Source organism: Scomber japonicus, chromosome 11, assembly GCF_027409825.1.
Source record: "Scomber japonicus isolate fScoJap1 chromosome 11, fScoJap1.pri, whole genome shotgun sequence".
NCBI classification, from domain to species: Eukaryota; Metazoa; Chordata; class Actinopteri; order Scombriformes; family Scombridae; genus Scomber; species Scomber japonicus.
Window position 1 is genome coordinate 121678 of NC_070588.1, and position 21218 is coordinate 142895.

Below are 21218 nucleotides of genomic sequence, written 5' to 3' on the forward strand. Positions count from 1 at the left end.
TGCCCCTACCTGTGCCTCCTGCCCCTCCTACAGGTGAGACTTGCCCCTACCTGCCCCTCCTGCCCCAACCTGCCCCTCCTGCCCCTACCTGCCCCTCCTACAGGTGAGACTTGCCCCTCCTTCCCCTACCTGCCCCTCCTACAGGTGAGACTTGCCCCTACCTGCCCCTCCTAACTCTGGTCTCTCCTGTTCCAGGGTCTTGTTCTGCAGCTCTGTTCTGAATCTGTGTGAACTCGCTGCTCTCAGACCGGATCTGACTCGTCTGAAGAAGGTTTTGTATTTCCACGAGAACCAGCTGGTCTACCCGGTCCGCAAAGACCAGCAGCGGGACTTCCAGTACGGATACAACCAGGTGCTCTCATGGTGAGTACTGGACTAGTATATAAGTACTGTAGTATTATATAAGAAGTACTGTAGTAGTATATAAGAAGTATATATTCTCCATTGGAAATGAATGGGAATTTTTTGAAAAACGTACAAAATTTCACCTTTTTTCACCTTTTGTCAGAGTCACCTAGCTCTCTCATACCTGCACGTAGAAACGTGATTCAAACTTTAAAACGGAGGAAAACTTGTCCTCTCTGGAAAAATACCAACAGTTTTTCCATGACATGTAAACTTTTCAAACTATGAGCCGTCAAACGAGGAGTGGAAATCACTTTTTCTTCAAAGTTAGAGTGGAAGCGGCAGTTAGCTAGAGTGTGAGAAGCAGTAAAAAATAACCTTCATTTTTATTTTTAACTCGAGCTCACGGCCAAACCGTAAACAGCAGACAAATAATTTTAGGTCAAAATGTAGACATAGGTGTTGGGATTCATAAAATGTGACTTTGACAGGCGGGGTCTGCACAAAATTTAAACGGGGGGGCCGAGACCGGCGGCAATATCTGTCTCTCTCCCCATTGACTCTAATGTAATCGTCTTTATTTTTCTAAAGAATCTCACTCTGTGTTCGCACTGAGCTTACTCGCTCATTTTAAGGAATATGTGAATAAAATAAACACTGTCAGAATCTGCCGGCTTCTGTGTCTCTCACGGTGTTTTCGGTTTTTGGACAGGAGTTACGGTTTTCTCACAGTTTGCAATTGTTCGGGACCTTGTCAGAAGCCAAATTCTTCACAATTTTGAGAATTCTTTCCAAGCAGACTCTCAAATCGCCGTAGCAACCGTAGAGCCTTAGCTGCCCTTAGCAACCGCAGGGCCTTAGCTGCCCTTAGCAACCGTAGGGCCTTAGCTGCCCTTAGCAACCGCAGGGCCTCAGCAACCTGTTGCTGGGCAGAAACGGAGCTACCTTTTTGTGATTGGCTAATTCTACCTGTCTGTCTGTTTTGCCAGTTAACTGAGGTAGCGGCCGAGCTAGTATTGATACTCTCTCTATATATACATATGAATTATATTGACAGTCTTACTGCTCAAATGCTGGCAGTTATGGTGTGTGTGTGTGTGTGTGTGTGTGTGTGTGTGTGTGTGTGTGTGTGTGTGTGTGTGTGTGTATGAGTACACACTGTGTAGTGATTAGAGTTAGTGCATGTTGCTACTGCCTTGTGCTCTGTGTGCTACTCTCTGCTTACATCTACTGTTACACTTGATACTGACCAGTAAGATGTTCTTAATACTGCCACAGTAAAAGTTACTTAGTGTTATATGATCATGGTGACTTTTGAACACTGGAAATAAATCGTGTACTCGTCCCGGCAGTAGCCCCGTGGCACTCAAACTTTCCCTGGAATTTTCTAGTATATAAATACTGTAGTATTATATAAATACTACAGTACTATATAAATACTGTAGTACTATATAAGTACTGCAGTACTGTAGTATTATCTTTAGTACTGGAACCTGAGTGCAGATTGATGGCGGTTGAGTCTGCTCAGCTCTCACAGTTTGTCTTAATGAGCGTGTCAGGCAGCGTGTGATTGGTTAATTAGGTCTAACTGAAGTGATGTCATTAATCAGTAACGAGCGTCTCAGGGCAGCGAGTCGATAAGTCAGAGCCGCTCCGTCTGCTGTAATGTCATTACTGCGTTAGGAGACGCCTGATTGGCCCACAGCCAGCTCACCGCCTCGTTAGGAGACGCCTGATTGGCCCACAGCCAGCTCACCGCCTCGTTAGGAGACGCCTGATTGGCCCACAGCCAGCTCACCGCCTCGTTAGGAGACGCCTGATTGGCCCACAGCCAGCTCACCGCCTCGTTAGGAGATGCCTGATTGGACCAGAGCCAGATGGTTTTATAGAGCAGCTTCTGATCAGCGGGTCAGAATCGGCCTTTAGACCAAAGTCAGGCCTCGAAACCACCAAACACACAATTTAATTTAATTCAGTTCATAAAGCATCAGGACAGTTTCCTTCCTGCTTCCTTCCTGCTTCCTTCCTGTTTCCTCCCTGCTTCCTTCCTGTTTCCTCCCTGCTTCCTTCCTGTTTCCTCCCTGCTTCCTTCCTGCTTCCTTCCTGTTTCCTTCATGTTTCCTCCCTGCTTCCTTCCTGCTTCCTTCCTGTTTCCTCCCTGCTTCCTTCCTGCTTCCTTCCTGTTTCCTCCCTGCTTCCTTCCTGCTTCCTTCCTGTTTCCTCCCTGCTTCCTTCCTGCTTCCTTCCTGCTTCCTTCCTGCTTCCTTCCTGCTTCCTTCCTGCTTCCTTCCTGCTTCCTCCCTGCTTCCTTCCTGTTAGTATAGTTGCAAAGGGCACCATGAGGGAAACCTCGCCGGCCGACACGGAGAGGATTGGTGCACGGCCGTTCTTAGTTGGTGGAGCGATGTTTCTGGTTCATTCCGATAACGAGACTCCGGTGTGCTAACTAGTTACGCAACTTCTTAGAGGGACGAGCAGCGTTCAGTAGTAACGGGTCTGAGATGCCCTGAGACGTCCGGGGTCAGCGATGGTCACCCGCCGAACCCGCTCCTGAGGGGAATACCCAGTAAGCTCGCGTTGATGAAGTCGCTGCCCTTTGTGCACACGGCCCGTCGCTACCGGTGGGATGGTTCAGTCCTCGGATCGGCCCGTCGCTACCGGTTGGATGGTTCAGTCCTCGGTTCGGCCCGTCGCTACCGGTCGGATGGTTCGGTCCTCGGGTCGGCCCGTCGCTGCCGGTCAGATGGTTCAGTCCTCGGATCGGCCCGTCGCTACCGGTCGGATGGTTCAGTCCTCGGATCGGCCCGCCGGGTCGGTTGGATGGTTCAGTCCTCGGATCGGCCCGTCGCTACCGGTCGGATGGTTCAGTCCTCGGATCGGCCCGTCGCTACCGGTTGGATGGTTCAGTCCTCGGATCGGCCCGTCGCTACCGGTCGGATGGTTCAGTCCTCGTATCGGCCCGTCGCTACCGGTTGGATGGTTCAGTCCTCGTATCGGCCCGTCGCTACCGGTTGGATGGTTCAGTCCTCGGTTCGGCCCGTCGCTACCGGTTGGATGGTTCAGTCCTCGGATCGGCCCGTCGCTACCGGTTGGATGGTTCAGTCCTCGTATCGGCCCGTCGCTACCGGTTGGATGGTTCAGTCCTCGGTTCGGCCCGTCGCTACCGGTCGGATGGTTCAGTCCTCGGATCGGCCCGTCACTACCGGTCGGATGGTTCAGTCCTCGGATCGGCCCGTCGCTGCCGGTTGGATGGTTCAGTCCTCGGATCGGCCCGTCGCTACCGGTTGGATGGTTCAGTCCTCGGATCGGCCCGCCGGGTCGGTCACGGTCCTAGCGGAGCGCCGAGAACACGATCAAGCTCGACTATCTAGAGGAAGTAAAAGTTGTAACAAGGTTTCCGTAGGTGAACCTGTGGAAGGATCATTACCGGGTTGCTTCCTTCATGCTTCCTTCCTGTTTCCTTCCTGCTTCCTTCATGTTTCCTTCCTGCTTCCTTCATGCTTCCTTCATGCTTCCTTCCTGCTTCCTTCATGTGTCCTTCCTGCTTCCTTCATGTTTCCTTCCTGTTTCCTTCATGTTTCTTTCATGTTTCCTTCATGTTTCTTTCATGCTTCCTTCATGTTTCCTTCCTGTTTCCTTCCTGCTTCCTTCATGTTTCCTTCCTGCTTCCTTCATGTTTCCTTCCTGCTTCCTTCCTGCTTCCTTCATGTGTCCTCCTCTCCTTTCCTACAGCCTGGTAGCCGATGTGGTCGTCTTCAACTCGGCCTTCAACATGAACTCCTTCCTGTCCTCCATCTCCTCCTTCATGAAGAAGATCCCAGACCACCGGCCCAGAGACCTGGACCAGCTGATCCGGCCCAAGTGTGTGGTCCTGTACTACCCGGTCCAGTTCCCGGATGTCAGCAGGTCAGTGTCATCATCCTTCCTCCTCAGGTCATCCTTCCTCCTCAGGTCATGTGATCACCTTTCCTCCTCAGGTCATGTGATCACCCTTCCTCCTCAGGTCAGTGTGATCATCCTTCCTCCTCAGGTCAGTGTGATCATCCTTCCTCCTCAGGTCAGTGTCTTTCCTCCTCAGGTCAGTGTCCTTCCTCCTCAGGTCAGATGATCATCCTTCCTCCTCAGGTCATCCTTCCTCCTCAGGTCATGTGATCATCCTTCCTCCTCAGGTCAGTGTGATCATCCTTCCTCCTCAGGTCATCCTTCCTCCTCAGGTCAGTTTGATCATCCTTCCTCCTCAGGTCATCCTTCCTCCTCAGGTCAGTTTGATCATCCTTCCTCCTCAGGTCATCCTTCCTCCTCAGGTCAGTTTGATCATCCTTCCTCCTCAGGTCAGTGTGATCATCCTTCCTCCTCAGGTCATGTGATCACCCTTCCTCCTCAGGTCATGTGATCATCCTTCCTCCTCAGGTCAGTGTGATCATCCTTCCTCCTCAGGTCATCCTTCCTCCTCAGGTCATCATCCTTCCTCCTCAGGTCAGTTTGATCATCCTTCCTCCTCAGGTCATGTGATCATCCTTCCTCCTCAGGTCATGTGATCATCCTTCCTCCTCAGGTCATGCTTCCTCCTCAGGTCATGTGATCATCCTTCCTCCTCAGGTCATGTGATCATCCTTCCTCCTCAGGTCATGTGATCATCCTTCCTCCTCAGGTCATGTGATCATCCTTCCTCCTCAGGTCATCCTTCCTCCTCAGGTCATGTGATCATCCTTCCTCCTCAGGTCATGTGATCATCCTTCCTCCTCTCACCCTTCAGGGATCAAAGTGTGATTAAAGACGGGCTTTAATCTGCTGCTTCAGTCAATCTGTGAGTGTCAGATTAGAGTCGAGGATCACTGACTGTCCTCGTGTTTGTTTGGACACTCCTTCATTAACAGAGGGGCAGTTTAAATCATCCCCCCCCCCCCCCCCCCCCCCCCCACCCACCCAGCCAACATCCACCACAGGATCACACTCTGAACATCAGGAACACTATACAGTAACACACAGTGAGGGTATGTATCTGTGTATCTGCCACCCTGCTTTAAAAGGACCATAAATAATTAGACAGCTGACCCAGAAGCAGTTTCAGGGGTTTCAGGGGTTTCAGGGTCGGGGTCTCTGATTCCATCATCAGTGAAGCAGGTAGACGGCCCGGGGCTGGGTCCAGGTGTGGGCTCAGGTCTCAGGTGGAGCAGGCTGCAAACAGAAATACATCAACAGAGATCAACATGAGGAGTCTGGTACATCTGAAGAGCTCAGAGAGGCCAGAGGGGAGTCCACAGAAGAAGAGAGCCGCGGTGGATGATCAGAGGACCCAGCACAGCGAGGACCCCAACCCTGACCCGGGGGGCAGACCGCCGTTATCAGGTCTGCTAGAAGAGAAGAGCTCAGCACAGCACACACAGCTTCACCTCGAGCATCACGAACATCAAGAGTACAAGCATCAGATTAGACCCAGACGCTCTGAAATCAGCCTCATGTCTCATTTTAAATATGTTTAAACTTTATTTTTGTCCAACTTGTTGAATTAAAGCTGAACTTCAGTCTCATCCTGATGGTTTCCTGTTGAATCCTCAGTGATCTGCAGAGCTAAGCTAACTGTGTGTCTCCTGCTAGTTTAACATGGACAGAGTCAGCTGCTGGAGCGTGCTGGCTCTCAGGCGGGCTGAAGGGTTCCTGGAGGTTTATTAGTGCTGATGAATCCACACTCACTCTAAACTGGGTTTTGTGAGATTTGACTTTAAAAGTAGGAAGTGAGGCAGATGCTTCTCCTCTGATCTCTGAAGGTTTAGAGAGGATATTTATTACCTTTCATTGAAGCTTGGGGCTCTAATGTTGGCTCCAGATCTCTGAGCTTAAAGTAATAATGATCCATCGTTAATGAATCTGATCCTCAGGTCCCGATGATGACCTCTGTTAACCCTGACCCCGACAGGAAGTCAGACGGAGGCCAAACAAATACATTTATTTCATATTGTACTAAAATAATGTTTTTTATTTCAGCAGGTATTAAACATGATGTCATGCAGAGGGTCTTAATGTCAGTTAAAGGTTAATATAACATCAGCTTTATACTCTGATCTCTGTCATGTTGAGCCAGCTGTGTTCAGTAAACGCTCCTTTATCTGTAAAACTTTAATATTTTATATATGTGTATAGTTTATGGGTTGAGCCCCCCCCCCCCTAACCCTAACACCCCCCCCCCCCCCCCCCCCCCCGTCAGAGAGTTTCAGCTCAGTTTAAATGAGCAGCTGTCTGAACACATCAAACACAGATTACTGGGTAGACTGGGAGCCCACCATCACAGCACTGATGTGTGTGTGTGTGTGTGTGTGTGTGTGTGTGTGTGTGTGTGTGTGTGTGTGTGTGTGTGTGTGTGTGTGTGTGTGTGTGTGTGTGTGTGTGTGTGTGTGTGTGTGTGTGTGTGTGTGTGTGTGTGTGTGTGAGTGAGCAGATGAAAGCAGGTGACCCTGTTCTCTGCTCTCATTGGTCGGATGAGTCTGAGGGGATACCTGTTGGTGAGCTCTGAGGACGCTGCGTTCAGGGACAGCCAGGACGTTTGAGTCTCTGATCGTTAAAATGCTGAAAATGATTTCAGAACATTTGAAACTGAGCTGGGGGGGGGGGGGGTGATGGTGGAGCTGGGAGGGGGGGGGGGGGGTGATGGGGTGATGGTGGAGCTGGGGGGGGGGGTGATGGTGGGACCCCGTCGCCTTCTCCTCTTCGTGTGTTTGCTCCCTTACCAGATTATGTAATGCTGGACCCGGTGCAGGTCTACGGTCTACTGGGGGGACAGGTCTAGTGTATGAGGGTCTGTGGGGGTCTCTGCTGGTCTCTGCTGGTCTCTGGGGGATTACAGTGTGATTAGTGAACCAAAGTGTCGGCTGCTCCTCTACAAATCACAGCCAGATGAAAACAGCTGTTCACCACCTTCCTGTAATCCTCTACTCGGGGGGGGGCGGGGCTGTAGGGTTAGGGGGGGGGGGGCTCGTGTGCCTGGATCCACCACAGTGAAGTCCATACGTCTGCTTGGCCCGCTTCCACTGCAGGAGCTTCGGGGTCAGGACCCGAACCCTAACCCTGCTGGGTGAACAGGAGCAGAAAGCTCCGTCCAGGAACCCGAAACACCTCGGTGTCGGTTCTGTATTTTGCTTTTGGCCTTTCGGTGTGTGTGTGTGTGTGTGTGTGTGTGTGTGTGTGTGTGTGTGTGTGTGTGTGTGTGTGTGTGTGTGTGTGTGTGTGTGTGTGTTTAACCCTGTGTGTGTGTGTGTGTGTGTGTGTGTGTGTGTGTGTGTGTGTGTGAGTGAGTGAGTGAGTGTGTAACCCTGTGTATGTGTGTGTCTGTGTGTGTGTGTCTCTGTGTGTGTGTGTCTCTGTGTGTGTGTGTGTGTGTGTGTGTGTTTAACCCTGTGTGTGTGTGTGTGTGTGTGTGTGTGTGTGTGTGTGTGTGTGTGTGAGTATGTGTGAGTGTGTGTGTGTGTGTGTGTCTCTGTGTGTGTGTGTGTGTGTGTGTGTGTGTGTGTGTGTGTGTGTGTGTGTGTGTGTTTAACCCTGTGTATGTGTGTGTGTGTGTGTGTGTGTTTACACTCTGTGATTATTGCCAATAAAGTAAATGAGATGAAAAGATGTCTGACCTTCATCTTTAATCAGACTCTCGGAGGTGAAGTCATCACACAGATTACTGTTGATTTAGAAATAAGATAATTGCCCCCCCCTGCTAGCCCCCCCCCCTGCCCCCCCTGCCCCCCCCCCCCCCAGTCTGTGGATGCAGCCATGTTTTTATTGCCTCCAGTCAAACATCTAATTTTTATAATGGATTATTGAATAAAGTTTTCCCAGAGGCCTCGGAGGCAGCGTCATCACTCACTGAACCGCAACTCAGACCAGAGCTGTTATATAAGCTGTCTGTCCCACAGAGGACCTGTCTCACTGTCTCACTGTCTCACTGTCCCACAGACCTGTCTCACTGTCTCACTGTCCCACAGAGGACCTGTCCCACTGTCTCACTGTCTGTCCCACAGAGGACCTGTCTCACTGTCCCACAGAGGACCTGTCTCACTGTCTCACTGTCTGTCCACAGAGGACCTGTCTCACTGTCTCACTGTCTGTCCACAGAGGACCTGTCTCACTGTCTCACTGTCTGTCCACAGACCTGTCTCACTGTCTCACTGTCTGTCCATAGAGGACCTGTCTCACTGTCTCATAGAGGACCTGTCTCACTGTCTCACTGTCTCACTGTCTGTCCCACAGAGGACCTGTCTCACTGTCTCACAGACCTGTCTCACTGTCCACAGAGGACCTGTCTCACTGTCTCACAGACCTGTCTCACTGTCCACAGAGGACCTGTCTCACTGTCTCACAGACCTGTCTCACTGTCTCACAGACCTGTCTCACTGTCTCATAGAAGACCTGTCTCACTGTCTGTCTGTCTCACTGTGTCCCTGTCTGTCCCATAGAAGACCTGTCTCACTCTCTGTCTCACTGTCTGTCCACAGACCTGTCTCCCTGTCTCACTGTCCCATAGAGGACCTGTCTCACTGTCTCTCTGTCTATAAGCTGTCTGTCTCACTGTCTCTGTCCTCAGGTCCAAACCTCCTCATGTACAGTTTAAACATTCTCTGTAATAATAGATATAAAATAATGTAATGATATATAGAAGTGTATATATGTGTGTGTGTGTGTGTGTGTGTGTGTGTGTGTGTGTATATGTGTGTGTGTGTGTATATGTATATATTAGAGTCTGTGTAAGGTTACAGCTGCAGCTCAGTCTGTCGCCTGCTGTCTTGAAGCTGCGTCCTCAGAGCGTCTCTGTGATGTGATAGCAGCCGATATAATGGACTGATTCTGCCTCAGGTGGACTCTAATTAACTTAATGAGAGGACTGGATGTGTTTGAGCTCTCAGTTTATTCTACCTGACAGTCTGAGCAGGGCCGAGAACATCCAACACAAGAGGTTCAAGCTGTGCAGGAATAAAAAGACCATTACTACATCTTTAATGTTTTAATCCACCCAGTCTTTGTGTTTCTGCTCCTCTGTGTTTCTGCTCCTCTGTGTTTCTGCTCCTCAGTAACATCAGTGTGTTTCTGCTCCTCAGTGACATCAGTGTGTTTCTGCTCCTCTGTGTTTCTGCTCCTCAGTGACATCAGTGTGTTTCTGCTCCTCTGTGTTTCTGCTCCTCAGTGACATCAGTGTGTTTCTGCTCCTCTGTGTTTCTGCTCCTCTGTGTTTCTGCTCCTCAGTGACATCAGTGTGTTTCTGCTCCTCTGTGTTTCTGCTCCTCAGTGACATCAGTGTGTTTCTGCTCCTCTGTGTTTCTGCTCCTCTGTGTTTCTGCTCCTCAGTGACATCAGTGTGTTTCTGCTCCTCTGTGTTTCTGCTCCTCTGTGTTTCTGCTCCTCTGTGACATCAGTGTGTTTCTGCTCCTCTGTGTTTCTGCTCCTCTGTGTTTCTGCTCCTCTGTGTCATCAGTGTGTTTCTGCTCCTCAGTGACATCAGTGTGTTTCTGCTCCTCTGTGACATCAATGTGTTTCTGCTCCTCAGTGACATCAGTGTGTTTCTGCTCCTCTGTGTTTCTGCTCCTCAGTAACATCAGTGTGTTTCTGCTCCTCAGTAACATCAGTGTGTTTCTGCTCCTCTGTGTTTCTGCTCCTCAGTGACATCAGTGTGTTTCTGCTCCTCTATGACATCAGTGTGTTTCTGCTCCTCTGTGTTTCTGCTCCTCTGTAACATCAGTGTGTTTCTGCTCCTCAGTGACATCAGTGTGTTTCTGCTCCTCTGTAACATCAGTGTTTCTGCTTCTCTGTGTTTCTGCTCCTCTGTAACATCAGTGTGTTTCTGCTCCTCAGTGACATCAGTGTGTTTCTGCTCCTCAGTGACATCAGTGTGTTTCTGCTCCTCTGTGTTTCTGCTCCTCTGTAACATCAGTGTGTTTCTGCTCCTCAGTAACATCAGTGTGTTTCTGCTCCTCTGTGTTTCTGCTCCTCTGTGTTTCTGCTCCTCTGTGTTTCTGCTCCTCTGTGTTTCTGCTCCTCAGTAACATCAGTGTGTTTCTGCTCCTCAGTAACATCAGTGTGTTTCTGCTCCTCAGTAACATCAGTGTGTTTCTGCTCCTCAGTAGCATCAGTGTCTTTCTGCTCCTCTGTGTTTCTGCTCCTCTGTGTTTCTGCTCCTCTGTGTTTCTGCTCCTCTGTGACATCAGTGTGTTTCTGCTCCTCAGTGACATCAGTGTGTTTCTGCTCCTCAGTAACATCAGTGTGTTTCTGCTCCTCAGTAACATCAGTGTGTTTCTGCTCCTCAGTGACATCAGTGTGTTTCTGCTCCTCAGTAACATCAGTGTGTTTCTGCTCCTCAGTAACATCAGTGTGTTTCTGCTCCTCAGTGACATCAGTGTGTTTCTGCTCCTCAGTGACATCAGTGTGTTTCTGCTCCTCTGTGTTTCTGCTCCTCTGTAACATCAGTGTGTTTCTGCTCCTCAGTAACATCAGTGTGTTTCTGCTCCTCTGTGTTTCTGCTCCTCTGTGTTTCTGCTCCTCTGTGTTTCTGCTCCTCTGTGTTTCTGCTCCTCAGTAACATCAGTGTGTTTCTGCTCCTCAGTAACATCAGTGTGTTTCTGCTCCTCAGTAACATCAGTGTGTTTCTGCTCCTCAGTAGCATCAGTGTCTTTCTGCTCCTCTGTGTTTCTGCTCCTCTGTGTTTCTGCTCCTCTGTGTTTCTGCTCCTCTGTGACATCAGTGTGTTTCTGCTCCTCAGTGACATCAGTGTGTTTCTGCTCCTCAGTAACATCAGTGTGTTTCTGCTCCTCAGTAACATCAGTGTGTTTCTGCTCCTCAGTGACATCAGTGTGTTTCTGCTCCTCAGTGACATCAGTGTGTTTCTGCTCCTCTGTGTTTCTGCTCCTCTGTAACATCAGTGTGTTTCTGCTCCTCAGTAACATCAGTGTGTTTCTGCTCCTCTGTGTTTCTGCTCCTCTGTGTTTCTGCTCCTCTGTGTTTCTGCTCCTCTGTGTTTCTGCTCCTCTGTGACATCAGTGTGTTTCTGCTCCTCAGTGACATCAGTGTGTTTCTGCTCCTCAGTAACATCAGTGTGTTTCTGCTCCTCAGTAACATCAGTGTGTTTCTGCTCCTCTGTGACATCAGTGTGTTTCTGCTCCTCTGTGACATCAGTGTGTTTCTGCTCCCCTGTCAGCAGCTGTGAGGCATTCAGGAGCGTTGGAGCTCTCTGCGTTAACACTGAAAACACGTCTCTGACTGTTTTTTCTTTTTCTTTTTCAGTCTGCTGCCGAAACACAAACTCCTGCGGCGGGCTGCAGAGCCGTCTCATGTTGATGACGTCATCAGTCCTCGGTAAGACCAACAAGTCTACTTACATACGGTCCAGAGTAATGTATCAGACAGTGAGGTCAGTATAAAGAGTGGAAAGAAGACATTCACTCATAATCTCTACAGAGTTCATTAAGCAAATATTTATCAGATAAATCACTTCGATGTAACTCCAGGCAGACATAAAGTTTTATAATTATGTCGGTATAATTGTTTCTTAGCATCAGATTCGTGTCCCATAAAGAGATTACATAGTTTTAGGTGATCCTGTAACTGTGAGAAAATTATAAGAACTAACGTAATGACAAGAAATTCACACCTAGAAGAATAAATCTCAGATATAATAAACAGTTCACCAGTAAGTCAAAATTACAAGAAACAATAAAGAAAGCAACATAATCAGTTTTCTCTCTTCAGACCTGAAGAGTCTCCCTCAGAGGAGCAGCAGGCGGATCCACATCAGTCCAGCGGAGACTCTGAAGAGAAACCTCTGCACATCGTCTGGCCTCACAGGTGGTACGTTACCTCTTTATCTCATATGTGTGTTTCTAACCCTAACCCTAACTGGGACGCTTTCATCTTTGAGAGACTGAGTATGAACACTTTACATAAGAGACAAAATCTGATGTGTAAAATAAAACGGTTCAAGACAAAAACAAAATGTAATAAAAACAGAAAAAATCATATTTTGACAATAAATGTGTTTCAGAAGAAAGTCACGATTGTAAAAAACAATATGAATATAATTTGTTCACTTATAAGAAAAGGAAAGGAGGAAAATAGTCACATTATAAAACTTTACTACACATAACATTATATTATATATATTTATATAATATTATTATATAAAATAAATCTTTAATATACAAGAAAATATGGACATGAAGTTTTAATTTATGAAAATATATTGTATTATAAAAATGAACTTTAAAAAAAATAAATTTATACACATATACTGTATATATATTTATTATTTTAAAATAAATTTGTAATTTACAGTTTACTAATACTAATAAATATATAATGTAGAAGATATAAAGTCGTATTTTACAACAAACACAAAGCTGTTGATGAATAAGAATAAAATAACTGAGTCGTAGTTTAACAAACATCTGCAGATGAAGTCGATGGAAAGTTGAACGTGTGAAGCAGATTTCAGCGTCCGAGGTTTTAAAATCATGGGAGAGAAAAAACATGTTTTTAAATGAGATTACGGACATGAAGACGCAGCCGTCAGTGTTTCTGATGTTTTTCACCTTCTCTGATATCAGTAACAAAAGCAGCCGTCATGTAATCTGCTCTAAACTGAGCAAAAACACCGCTGGATTACTGCTGCGGCGTGCCGGCGGTTTATTCTGCTTTAAATGAGGATTTAATCTCTGATTGAAGCGTCTCCTCCATCTCCTGCTGATGTTTCAGAGCTGTAATCTGTGTGTGGCCTGGATCCTCAGATTACAGCTCCGTCTTATTGCAGGCACGCTGCTTTTCAGGGGAGGGGGGGGGGCAGCTGTTTCCAGGTGAAGATGCTGCAGTATAAAGTGGGGGTGGGGGGGGGGGAGCTTTAGCGGCTTTTACCTCCAGAGGATTCATCAGCTTTTCTGACAGAAGGATAAACAGCCAACAGCAGAAACTACTGAACATTTTCATTATTCACTGATTGAGTCAGAAAACTGAAAAAGCCTGTTTGTGAAGTCATAAGGCTCCTGGTGACATCATCGAACGTCTTATAACAGTACAGATTATAAACTTTAACGTGCTTTAGAGAAAAAGTGTCTGACACAGAAAAGCTTCAAAATGAATATTCTGTAAATGAGACAATCTTCATATCAAGTTTCTCAGTTTGAGTTTCAGTCATTTTCAAATCAGCTCAAAACATTCAGATCTTCAGTTTACTGTCACAGAATATTTAAGAAGTTCCATCTACCATCCGTCTACCATCCGTCTATCATCCATCCTCATCCTTATCTGGGTCGGGTCTCGGTGGCATCAGGCTGAGCCCAGACACTCTGCTTGGATCACTGCTGATGCTGCTCCCATCCACCTGATGCTGCACCCATCCACCTGTCAGTCTCAGGCTCCATCTGACCCTCACTGTGAAAAAGACTCCGAGATACTTAAACTCCTCCACTTAGGGCAGTAACCCCCCCCACCCCAACCCTGAGGGGGCAGTCCACCTTGTTCCAGCAGAGCAGCATGGCCTCAGATGTGGAGGTGCTGACTCTCATCCCGACCGCTTCAGCTGCAAACCGTCCCAGAGCCTGCTGGAGGACTTCACCTGTAGAGTCCAACAGAACAACATCAACCGTAAACAGCAGAGAGGAGATTCTGAGACTTACTGCAGAGAATGTGAACACAGCTCTCACAGCGGTTGTATAAGGACCCAATGGCTCCCAGGATCACGGGGTGGGGGGGCAACCAATAAGGTGACGATTCTCAGAGGAGATATATATTTCAGAAGCTGAATCAGAGAATTTGAAGTTTGTGGTTGTTCAGCAGCTAAAAGTCTTCAGTGTTGGGTTAGGGAGGAACTAAGCAGACATGCTGCTGCTTCTGCTCCTTATAACAACACTTTCTTTGTCTGCTCGACAAACAAAATATCCATGAGGGTAACCATAGCAACAGCATGAGAAAACGCGCTCCAGTCAGCGCTCGGTTCAGTTTTTTTATTTGCTAAACGATAGTTTCAAATAAATAAATATAAACTCCCTCCGGTCCTGGAGGGCCGGACATGCTTCCCGTACCTGTGCTCAGGTGTTAACGTGCAGCTCTCAGCTCGTTTTACGACGTTAATAAACTTCCGTATGTTTGACTGTTGTCTTTGTGCTGATCTCTGTAAATACAGTCTGAATATTAAAACTCCTCTTGGGTTCAACATGAAGCAGAATATTTAATCAGTCGTCTGTAAATGAGACCAACTCTCTTTCTTTTGGCTTGTGATGCATATTAATGAGCTCTGCACTGAGCATGCTCAGATGCATTCATCTGAGGTCAGTGAGGATGATGATGATGAAGATGAAGGGGGGGGCAGCTTGTGTTTTAAAGACAAACAAAATAAACTGAATTTCTTTTTGTTTTTGTGTTTTTATTAAGTTTTGTGTCTTTGAACCATTTTTAATTTAATTTATTTTAATTATTAGTTTGTTGTTATTAGTCCAGCTTCTAACACTAATACACACGCACACAATATAATTAAACATAATTACATTTACAGCATGAATCCAGTCAGCTGCATGTGGTTATATATGATATATGTAACTGTTAATAAAATCAGACACTAAAATATAAAACATCACAAACAGAAAGACAGTTTTCAGGAACGATGATTTTATTATTTTATTTAAATGAGCAGAATAAAAGCGTTTCAGACAGAAGTTCACATATAAACAGGTTAAACAGCAGCAGATAAAAGCTGAAATATAAAGCAGATAAAGTGTATTAGTGAGCAGTAATGATGAAGTTAATTAGCAGTGTTCGTCAGTCATTGTCCTCTCTGTATCAGCACTGAGGGAACAGACACATTCAGAATTATCTTCATCCGCAGGGAGACGCCCGGCTGCTGCTGCAAATGACAGGAAATAATCTGCTCACTAATACCTCACCTTAGGAAATCACCGAGGTGCTTCTGCTGTGACCTTCACACTGTCATTTATACACAGAAACTGAGCTTTGATATACAGAAACTGAGCTTTGATATACAGAAACTGAGCCTTCATGCCAACATCACACACGAGTCCATTTTTTCGCAGTCGACTAATCGGAGGGTTTAACCGACACCTAACTGAATATTGCACAAACTTTATTAATTTAAATGATAATCAGCCTTCATCTCTTTACACAAACACATTAATTAAAATAATAAATCTTAAAATATAACAGCTGATTATTTTCTCTCCGTCTTAAACACCGCTGAGCATTTCCTTTACATCATGTTAGCAGTGAGAGACGTAACGTTAGCTTTCTCTCTGTTCACGTACTAGTTTGGTGATTAGCGTCAGGTCCGTCTCCCTTAGCAACCGTCACAGCAGACAGCAGCTTTTTGTCCATGTGAAGCCACCGTAGCTCAACTCTGCTCCACATATTTCACACCTGACAACATTATCCTTTACTTTCTGGAAGCTTTTAAACCACGCTGGACTTTAGTGTGTCTTCACCTGCATCATGTTCCCTCCAGTCAGCTAGCTAGCAGGCTAACTTACTACCAGTCAGCTAGCTAGCAGGCTAACTTACTACCAGTCAGCTAATTAACAGGCTAACTTACTACCAATCGGCTAGCTAGCAGGCTAACTTACTGCCAGTCAGCTAGCTAGCAGGCTAACTTACTACCAGTCAGCTAAATAGCAGGCTAACTTACTACCAGTCGGCTAGCTAGCAGGCTAACTTACTGCCAGTCAGGTAGCTAGCAGGCTAACTTCCTGCCAGTCAGCTAAATAGCAGGCTAACTTACTACCAGTCAGCTAAATAGCAGGTTAACTTACTGCCAGTCAGCTAGCTAGCAGGTTAACTTACTGCCAGTCAGCTAGCTAGCAGGCTAACGGGTAGAGCTCCTCCTAGTGGCTGAAAGCTGCAGCAAGACATCATGGAGGTCACAGTTAGACAGTTAACTCACTAATTAATGTAACATGTTAAACACTCTGACACAGATCACATGACTCCATCATTGTGTGTGTGTGTGTGTGTGTGTGTGTGTGTGTGTGTGTGTGTGTGTGTGTACATGTGTGTGTTTTAGGGAGCATGATAAAAACCCGGAGCTGTTTTTTTCTTCTCTGCTGAAACTGAAAGAAAAAGGACTCAAGTTTCATCTGTCGGTGCTGGGAGAGACTTTCACTGATGTACCAGGTACACACACACACTGCAACACACACACACTGTAACATACACACACACACACACACACACACACACACACACACACACACACACACACACACACACACACACACACACACACACACAGTCTGACTTTGTGTCTCCTTTAGAGAGCTGCGGAGGCTTTACTGCCGTCTGAAGGTAAATCATAAATAATAAATAAGCATCGTCTGTGTTATTAGATGATGAGGAGGTCAAAGGTCAAAGGTCAGACCTGCAGGCTTTAATTGATAAAACACACCGTCTATCATCAGCTGATGATGCTGTAATGATGTGTGTGTGTGTTACTGTGTGTGTGTGTGTGTGTGTGTGTGTGTGTGTGTGTTACTCTGTGTGTGTGTGTGTGTTACTGTGTGTGTGTGTGTGTGTGTGTGTGTGTGTGTGTGTTACTCTCTGTGTGTGTGTGTGTGTGTGTGTAAGTGTGTGTTACTCTGTGTGTGTGTGTGTGTGTGTGTGTGTGTGTGTGTGTGTGTGTGTGTGTGTGTGTGTTACTCTCTGTGTGTGTGTGTGTGTGTGTGTGTGTGTGTGTGTTTTAACTTAATGAACACACTCTGAGATATTGGGATGTAAAGTTTTACAGTCAGACGGTAAATCAGTGATTATGGTCGAGATGCTGGAAGGCAATCACATTAGGACAAATAAAAAGATTAGACTCAGTTAATAAGTATTGATCCAGTTCACCTGTCTCACTCTCACCTGTCTCACCTGTCTCACCTCTCACCTGTCTCACCTGTCTCTCCTCTCTCCTGTCTCTCCTCTCACCTGTCTCTCCTCTCACCTGTCTCACCTGTCTCTCCTCTCACCTGTCTCTCCTCTCACCTGTCTCTCCTGTCTCTCCTCTCACCTGTCTCACTCTCACCTGTCTCTCCTCTCACCTGTCTCACCTGTCTCTCCTCTCACCTGTCTCACCTGTCTCACCTGTCTCTCCTCTCACCTGTCTCTCCTCTCACCTGTCTCTCCTCTCACCTGTCTCACCTCTCACCTGTCTCACCCCTCACCTGTCTCTCCTCTCACCTGTCTCACCTGTCTCTCCTCTCACCTGTCTCACTCTCACCTGTCTCACCTGTCTCTCCTCTCACCTGTCTCTCCTCTCACCTGTCTCTCCTCTCACCTGTCTCTCCTCTCTCCTGTCTCTCCTCTCTCCTGTCTCTCCTCTCACCTGTCTCTCCTCTCACCTGTCTCACCCCTCACCTGTCTCTCCTCTCACCTGTCTCTCCTCTCACCTGTCTCACTCTCACCTGTCTCTCCTCTCACCTGTCTCACCTGTCTCTCCTCTCACCTGTCTCACCTGTCTCTCCTCTCACCTGTCTCTCCTCTCACCTGTCTCTCCTCTCACCTGTCTCACCTCTCACCTGTCTCTCCTGTTCACCTCTCACCTGTCTCTCCTCTCACCTGTCTCTCCTCTCACCTCTCACCTGTCTCACCTCTCACCTGTCTCTCCTCTCACCTGTCTCTCCTCTCACCTGTCTCTCCTCTCACCTCTCACCTGTCTCTCCTCTCACCTGTCTCTCCTCTCACCTGTCTCTCCTCTCACCTGTCTCACTCTCACCTGTCTCTCCTCTCACCTGTCTCTCCTCTCACCTGTCTCACCTCTCACCTGTCTCTCCTCTCACCTGTCTCTCCTCTCACCTGTTCACCTCTCACCTGTCTCTCCTCTCACCTGTCTCTCCTGTCTCTCCTCTCACCTCTCACCTGTCTCTCCTCTCACCTGTCTCTCCTCTCACCTGTCTCACCTGTCTCTCCTCTCACCTCTCACCTGTCTCTCCTCTCACCTGTCTCTCCTCTCACCTGTCTCACCTGTCTCTCCTCTCACCTGTCTCTCCTCTCACCTGTCTCACCTCTCACCTCTCACCTGTCTCTCCTCTCACCTCTCACCTCTCACCTGTCTCTCCTCTCACCTCTCACCTGTCTCACCAACACTAACCCTAACCCCAGCTGGAGTTATCTGTAATATTAATATAAAGATAATATTATAATATTCAGATAGCTGACCTCAGATCTGTATAAAGTGTCACCTGTACCTGGCGTGTTCTTCTTCGGTGGTGCAGAGGTGTTCTCGGAGGCTCGCCGCCAGCTGGACGCTCACATCCTGAACTGGGGCTTCCTGTCTGAGAAGAGCAGCTTCCTGTCGGCGCTGTGCGACGCAGACGTGGTCGTCTCCACCGCCAAGCACGAGTTCTTCGGGGTCGCCATGTGAGTCCATGACATCATCCTTTACCTGAGGGGGGGGTAAGGGAAAGGGGGGGACTGGGGGGGGGGGGGGGGGGGGGGGGCGGGGGGGGTTCTATCAAACTGTTTGAATCATATTTAATTTAATAAGTGATTAATGTTCCAGTTTGAATGAAGCTTTATTGACAGCAGGTTGAAGGGTTGGGGGGGGGGTTTGGGGAGGGGGTGTTAGGGAGGGGGGCTGGGGGTGGGGGGGGGGTTGGGGGGGGGGGGGGTTAGGGAGCAGCAGGTTGAATCAGATGAAGTGAGTCTGAGGTTGGGATCCGCTTTCAGGCCTCCACCAATCAGAGGCCGCCGCTCCGAGGCACAGCTCACCTGTCTCACCCCCACCCCCCCCCTCACACACACACACACACACACACACACACACACACACACACACACACAGCTTTATGGACAGGAAGTGGAAAATGAGCAGTCGATCGCAGCATGAAGCAGATTATTGATCAGACAGGAAGTGATGAGGTCACAGACGCTGCAGGTTGTTATCAAGCTTTAAATACTAATATATTTATTATTATATATTTAATATTAATATATTTATTATTATATATTTAATACTAATATATTTATTATTATACATTTAATACTAATATATTTATTATTATATATTTAATACTAATATATTTATTATTATACATTTAATACTAATATATTTATTATTATACATTTAATACTAATATATTTATTATTATACATTTAATACTAATATATTTATTATTATATATTTAATACTAATATATTTATTATTATATATCTAATACTCTGCAGGTTGGAGGCGGTGCACTGTGGATGTTTCCCGCTCTGTCCCAACGCTCTGGTCTACCCTGAGATCTTCCCGGGTAAACTCTGAACTCTGACTTTAATTATTATTAAATTAAACTTAATAAAGTTAGACTCATATTAAATGTTATATTAAATGATGTTATATTAAATGATATATTAAATGATGTTATATTAAATGATATATTAAATGATGTTATATTAAATGATGTTATATTAAATGATGTTATATTAAATGATGTTATATTAAATAATGTTATATTAAATAATGTTATATTAAATGATGTTATATTAAATGATGTTATATTAAATGTTATATTAAATGATGTTATATTAAATGATGTTATATTAAATGATGTTATATTAAACCCTGCAGCAGAGTACCTGTACTCCACTCCTGAGCAGCTCTGTAAGAAGCTGCAGCGACTCTGCAGGAGGCCCGACATCGCCCGCAGACACGTCGTCAAGGTAACCAACAGGAAGTGAAGACCACAGAGAACGTCATATACCGAAACTTCCTTAGCTTAGCGTTAGCTTCCTTTGAATGTCCACATCTGTCTCTGCAGGTCGACACGTCCTCGTTCTCCTGGGACACCCTGAAGCCTCGCTACCAAGCTCTGCTGTCCGACGGTCATTGAACGCAGCGCTACCAAGCTCTGCTGTCTGACGGTCCCTGAACGCAGCGCTACCAAGCTCTGCTGTCCGACGGTCCCTGAACGCAGCGCTACCAAGCTCTGCTGTCCGACGGTCCCTGAACGCAACGCTACCAAGCTCTGCTGTCCGACGGTCCCTGAACGCAACGCTACCAAGCTCTGCTGTCCGACGGTCCCTGAACGCAGCGCTACCAAGCTCTGCTGTCCGACGGTCCCTGAACGCAACGCTACCAAGCTCTGCTGTCCGACGGTCCCTGAACGCAGCGCTACCAAGCTCTGCTGTCCGACGGTCCCTGAACGCAGCGCTACCAAGCTCTGCTGTCCTACGGCCCCTGAACGCAGCGCTACCAAGCTCTGCTGTCCGACGGTCCTTGAACGCAGCGCTACCAAGCTCTGCTGTCCGACGGTCCCTGAACGCAGCGCTACCAAGCTCTGCTGTCCGACGGTCCCTGAACGCAGCACTACCAAGCTCTGCTGTCCTACGGTCCCTGAACGCAGCACTCTGCTGGAAGATTTTTTATCCATAAAAAGTTTTTTTCATCTTTTTTAAAAACTGAATGTGAAACTTTAATTGTATAAAAACAGTTTAAATAAAGTTTCTGATTATTGATTATTGCTGACTCATCTTCAACTTTGTCTTAGAGGAAGTGACATCAGACACGCCCACTCAGCCGTCCAATCAGATGTGACGGAGCTCATTAATCTGATCAGTTCATATTTTTTCTTTTTGAATCTAAAAACACGAAATTCATTTTTACAGTTGATTATTTAATGAATCACCTGTTAGAGACTTTATAGATCCTCCTCTTCCTCCTTTTCTTCTTCCTCCTCCTCCTCTTCTTCCTCCTCCTCCTCTTCTTCCTCCTCTTCTTCCTCCTCTTCCTCTTCTTCCTCCTCCTCCTCTTCTTCCTCCTCTTCTTCCTCCTCTTCCTCTTCTTCCTCCTCTTCCTCTTCTTCCTCCTCCTCTTCCTCCTGCTGCTCTTTTCTTCTTCTCTGTAGAGATTAGAAGTGAAACCCAGTAAGCCGGTTTAAGTCGTTCCC

The 21218-nt window shown here is 47.0% G+C and overlaps 1 protein-coding gene across 1 annotated transcript in view; it reads left to right on the forward strand.

Moving 5' to 3' along the window:
- The window catches only part of gtdc1 (glycosyltransferase-like domain containing 1), a 28971-nt gene extending 8724 nt beyond the window's left edge, over positions 1-20247 (forward strand). Inside the window, exons 3-9 of the mRNA XM_053328696.1 lie at positions 196-363; positions 4078-4251; positions 16373-16482; positions 18561-18705; positions 19513-19583; positions 19901-19992; positions 20091-20247. Of these exons, the coding sequence (XP_053184671.1) occupies positions 196-363; positions 4078-4251; positions 16373-16482; positions 18561-18705; positions 19513-19583; positions 19901-19992; positions 20091-20162 (832 nt within the window). The 3' untranslated portion in view covers positions 20163-20247. The remainder of the gene's footprint in view (positions 1-195; positions 364-4077; positions 4252-16372; positions 16483-18560; positions 18706-19512; positions 19584-19900; positions 19993-20090) is intronic.
- The last annotated feature ends 971 nt before the right edge of the window (positions 20248-21218 follow it).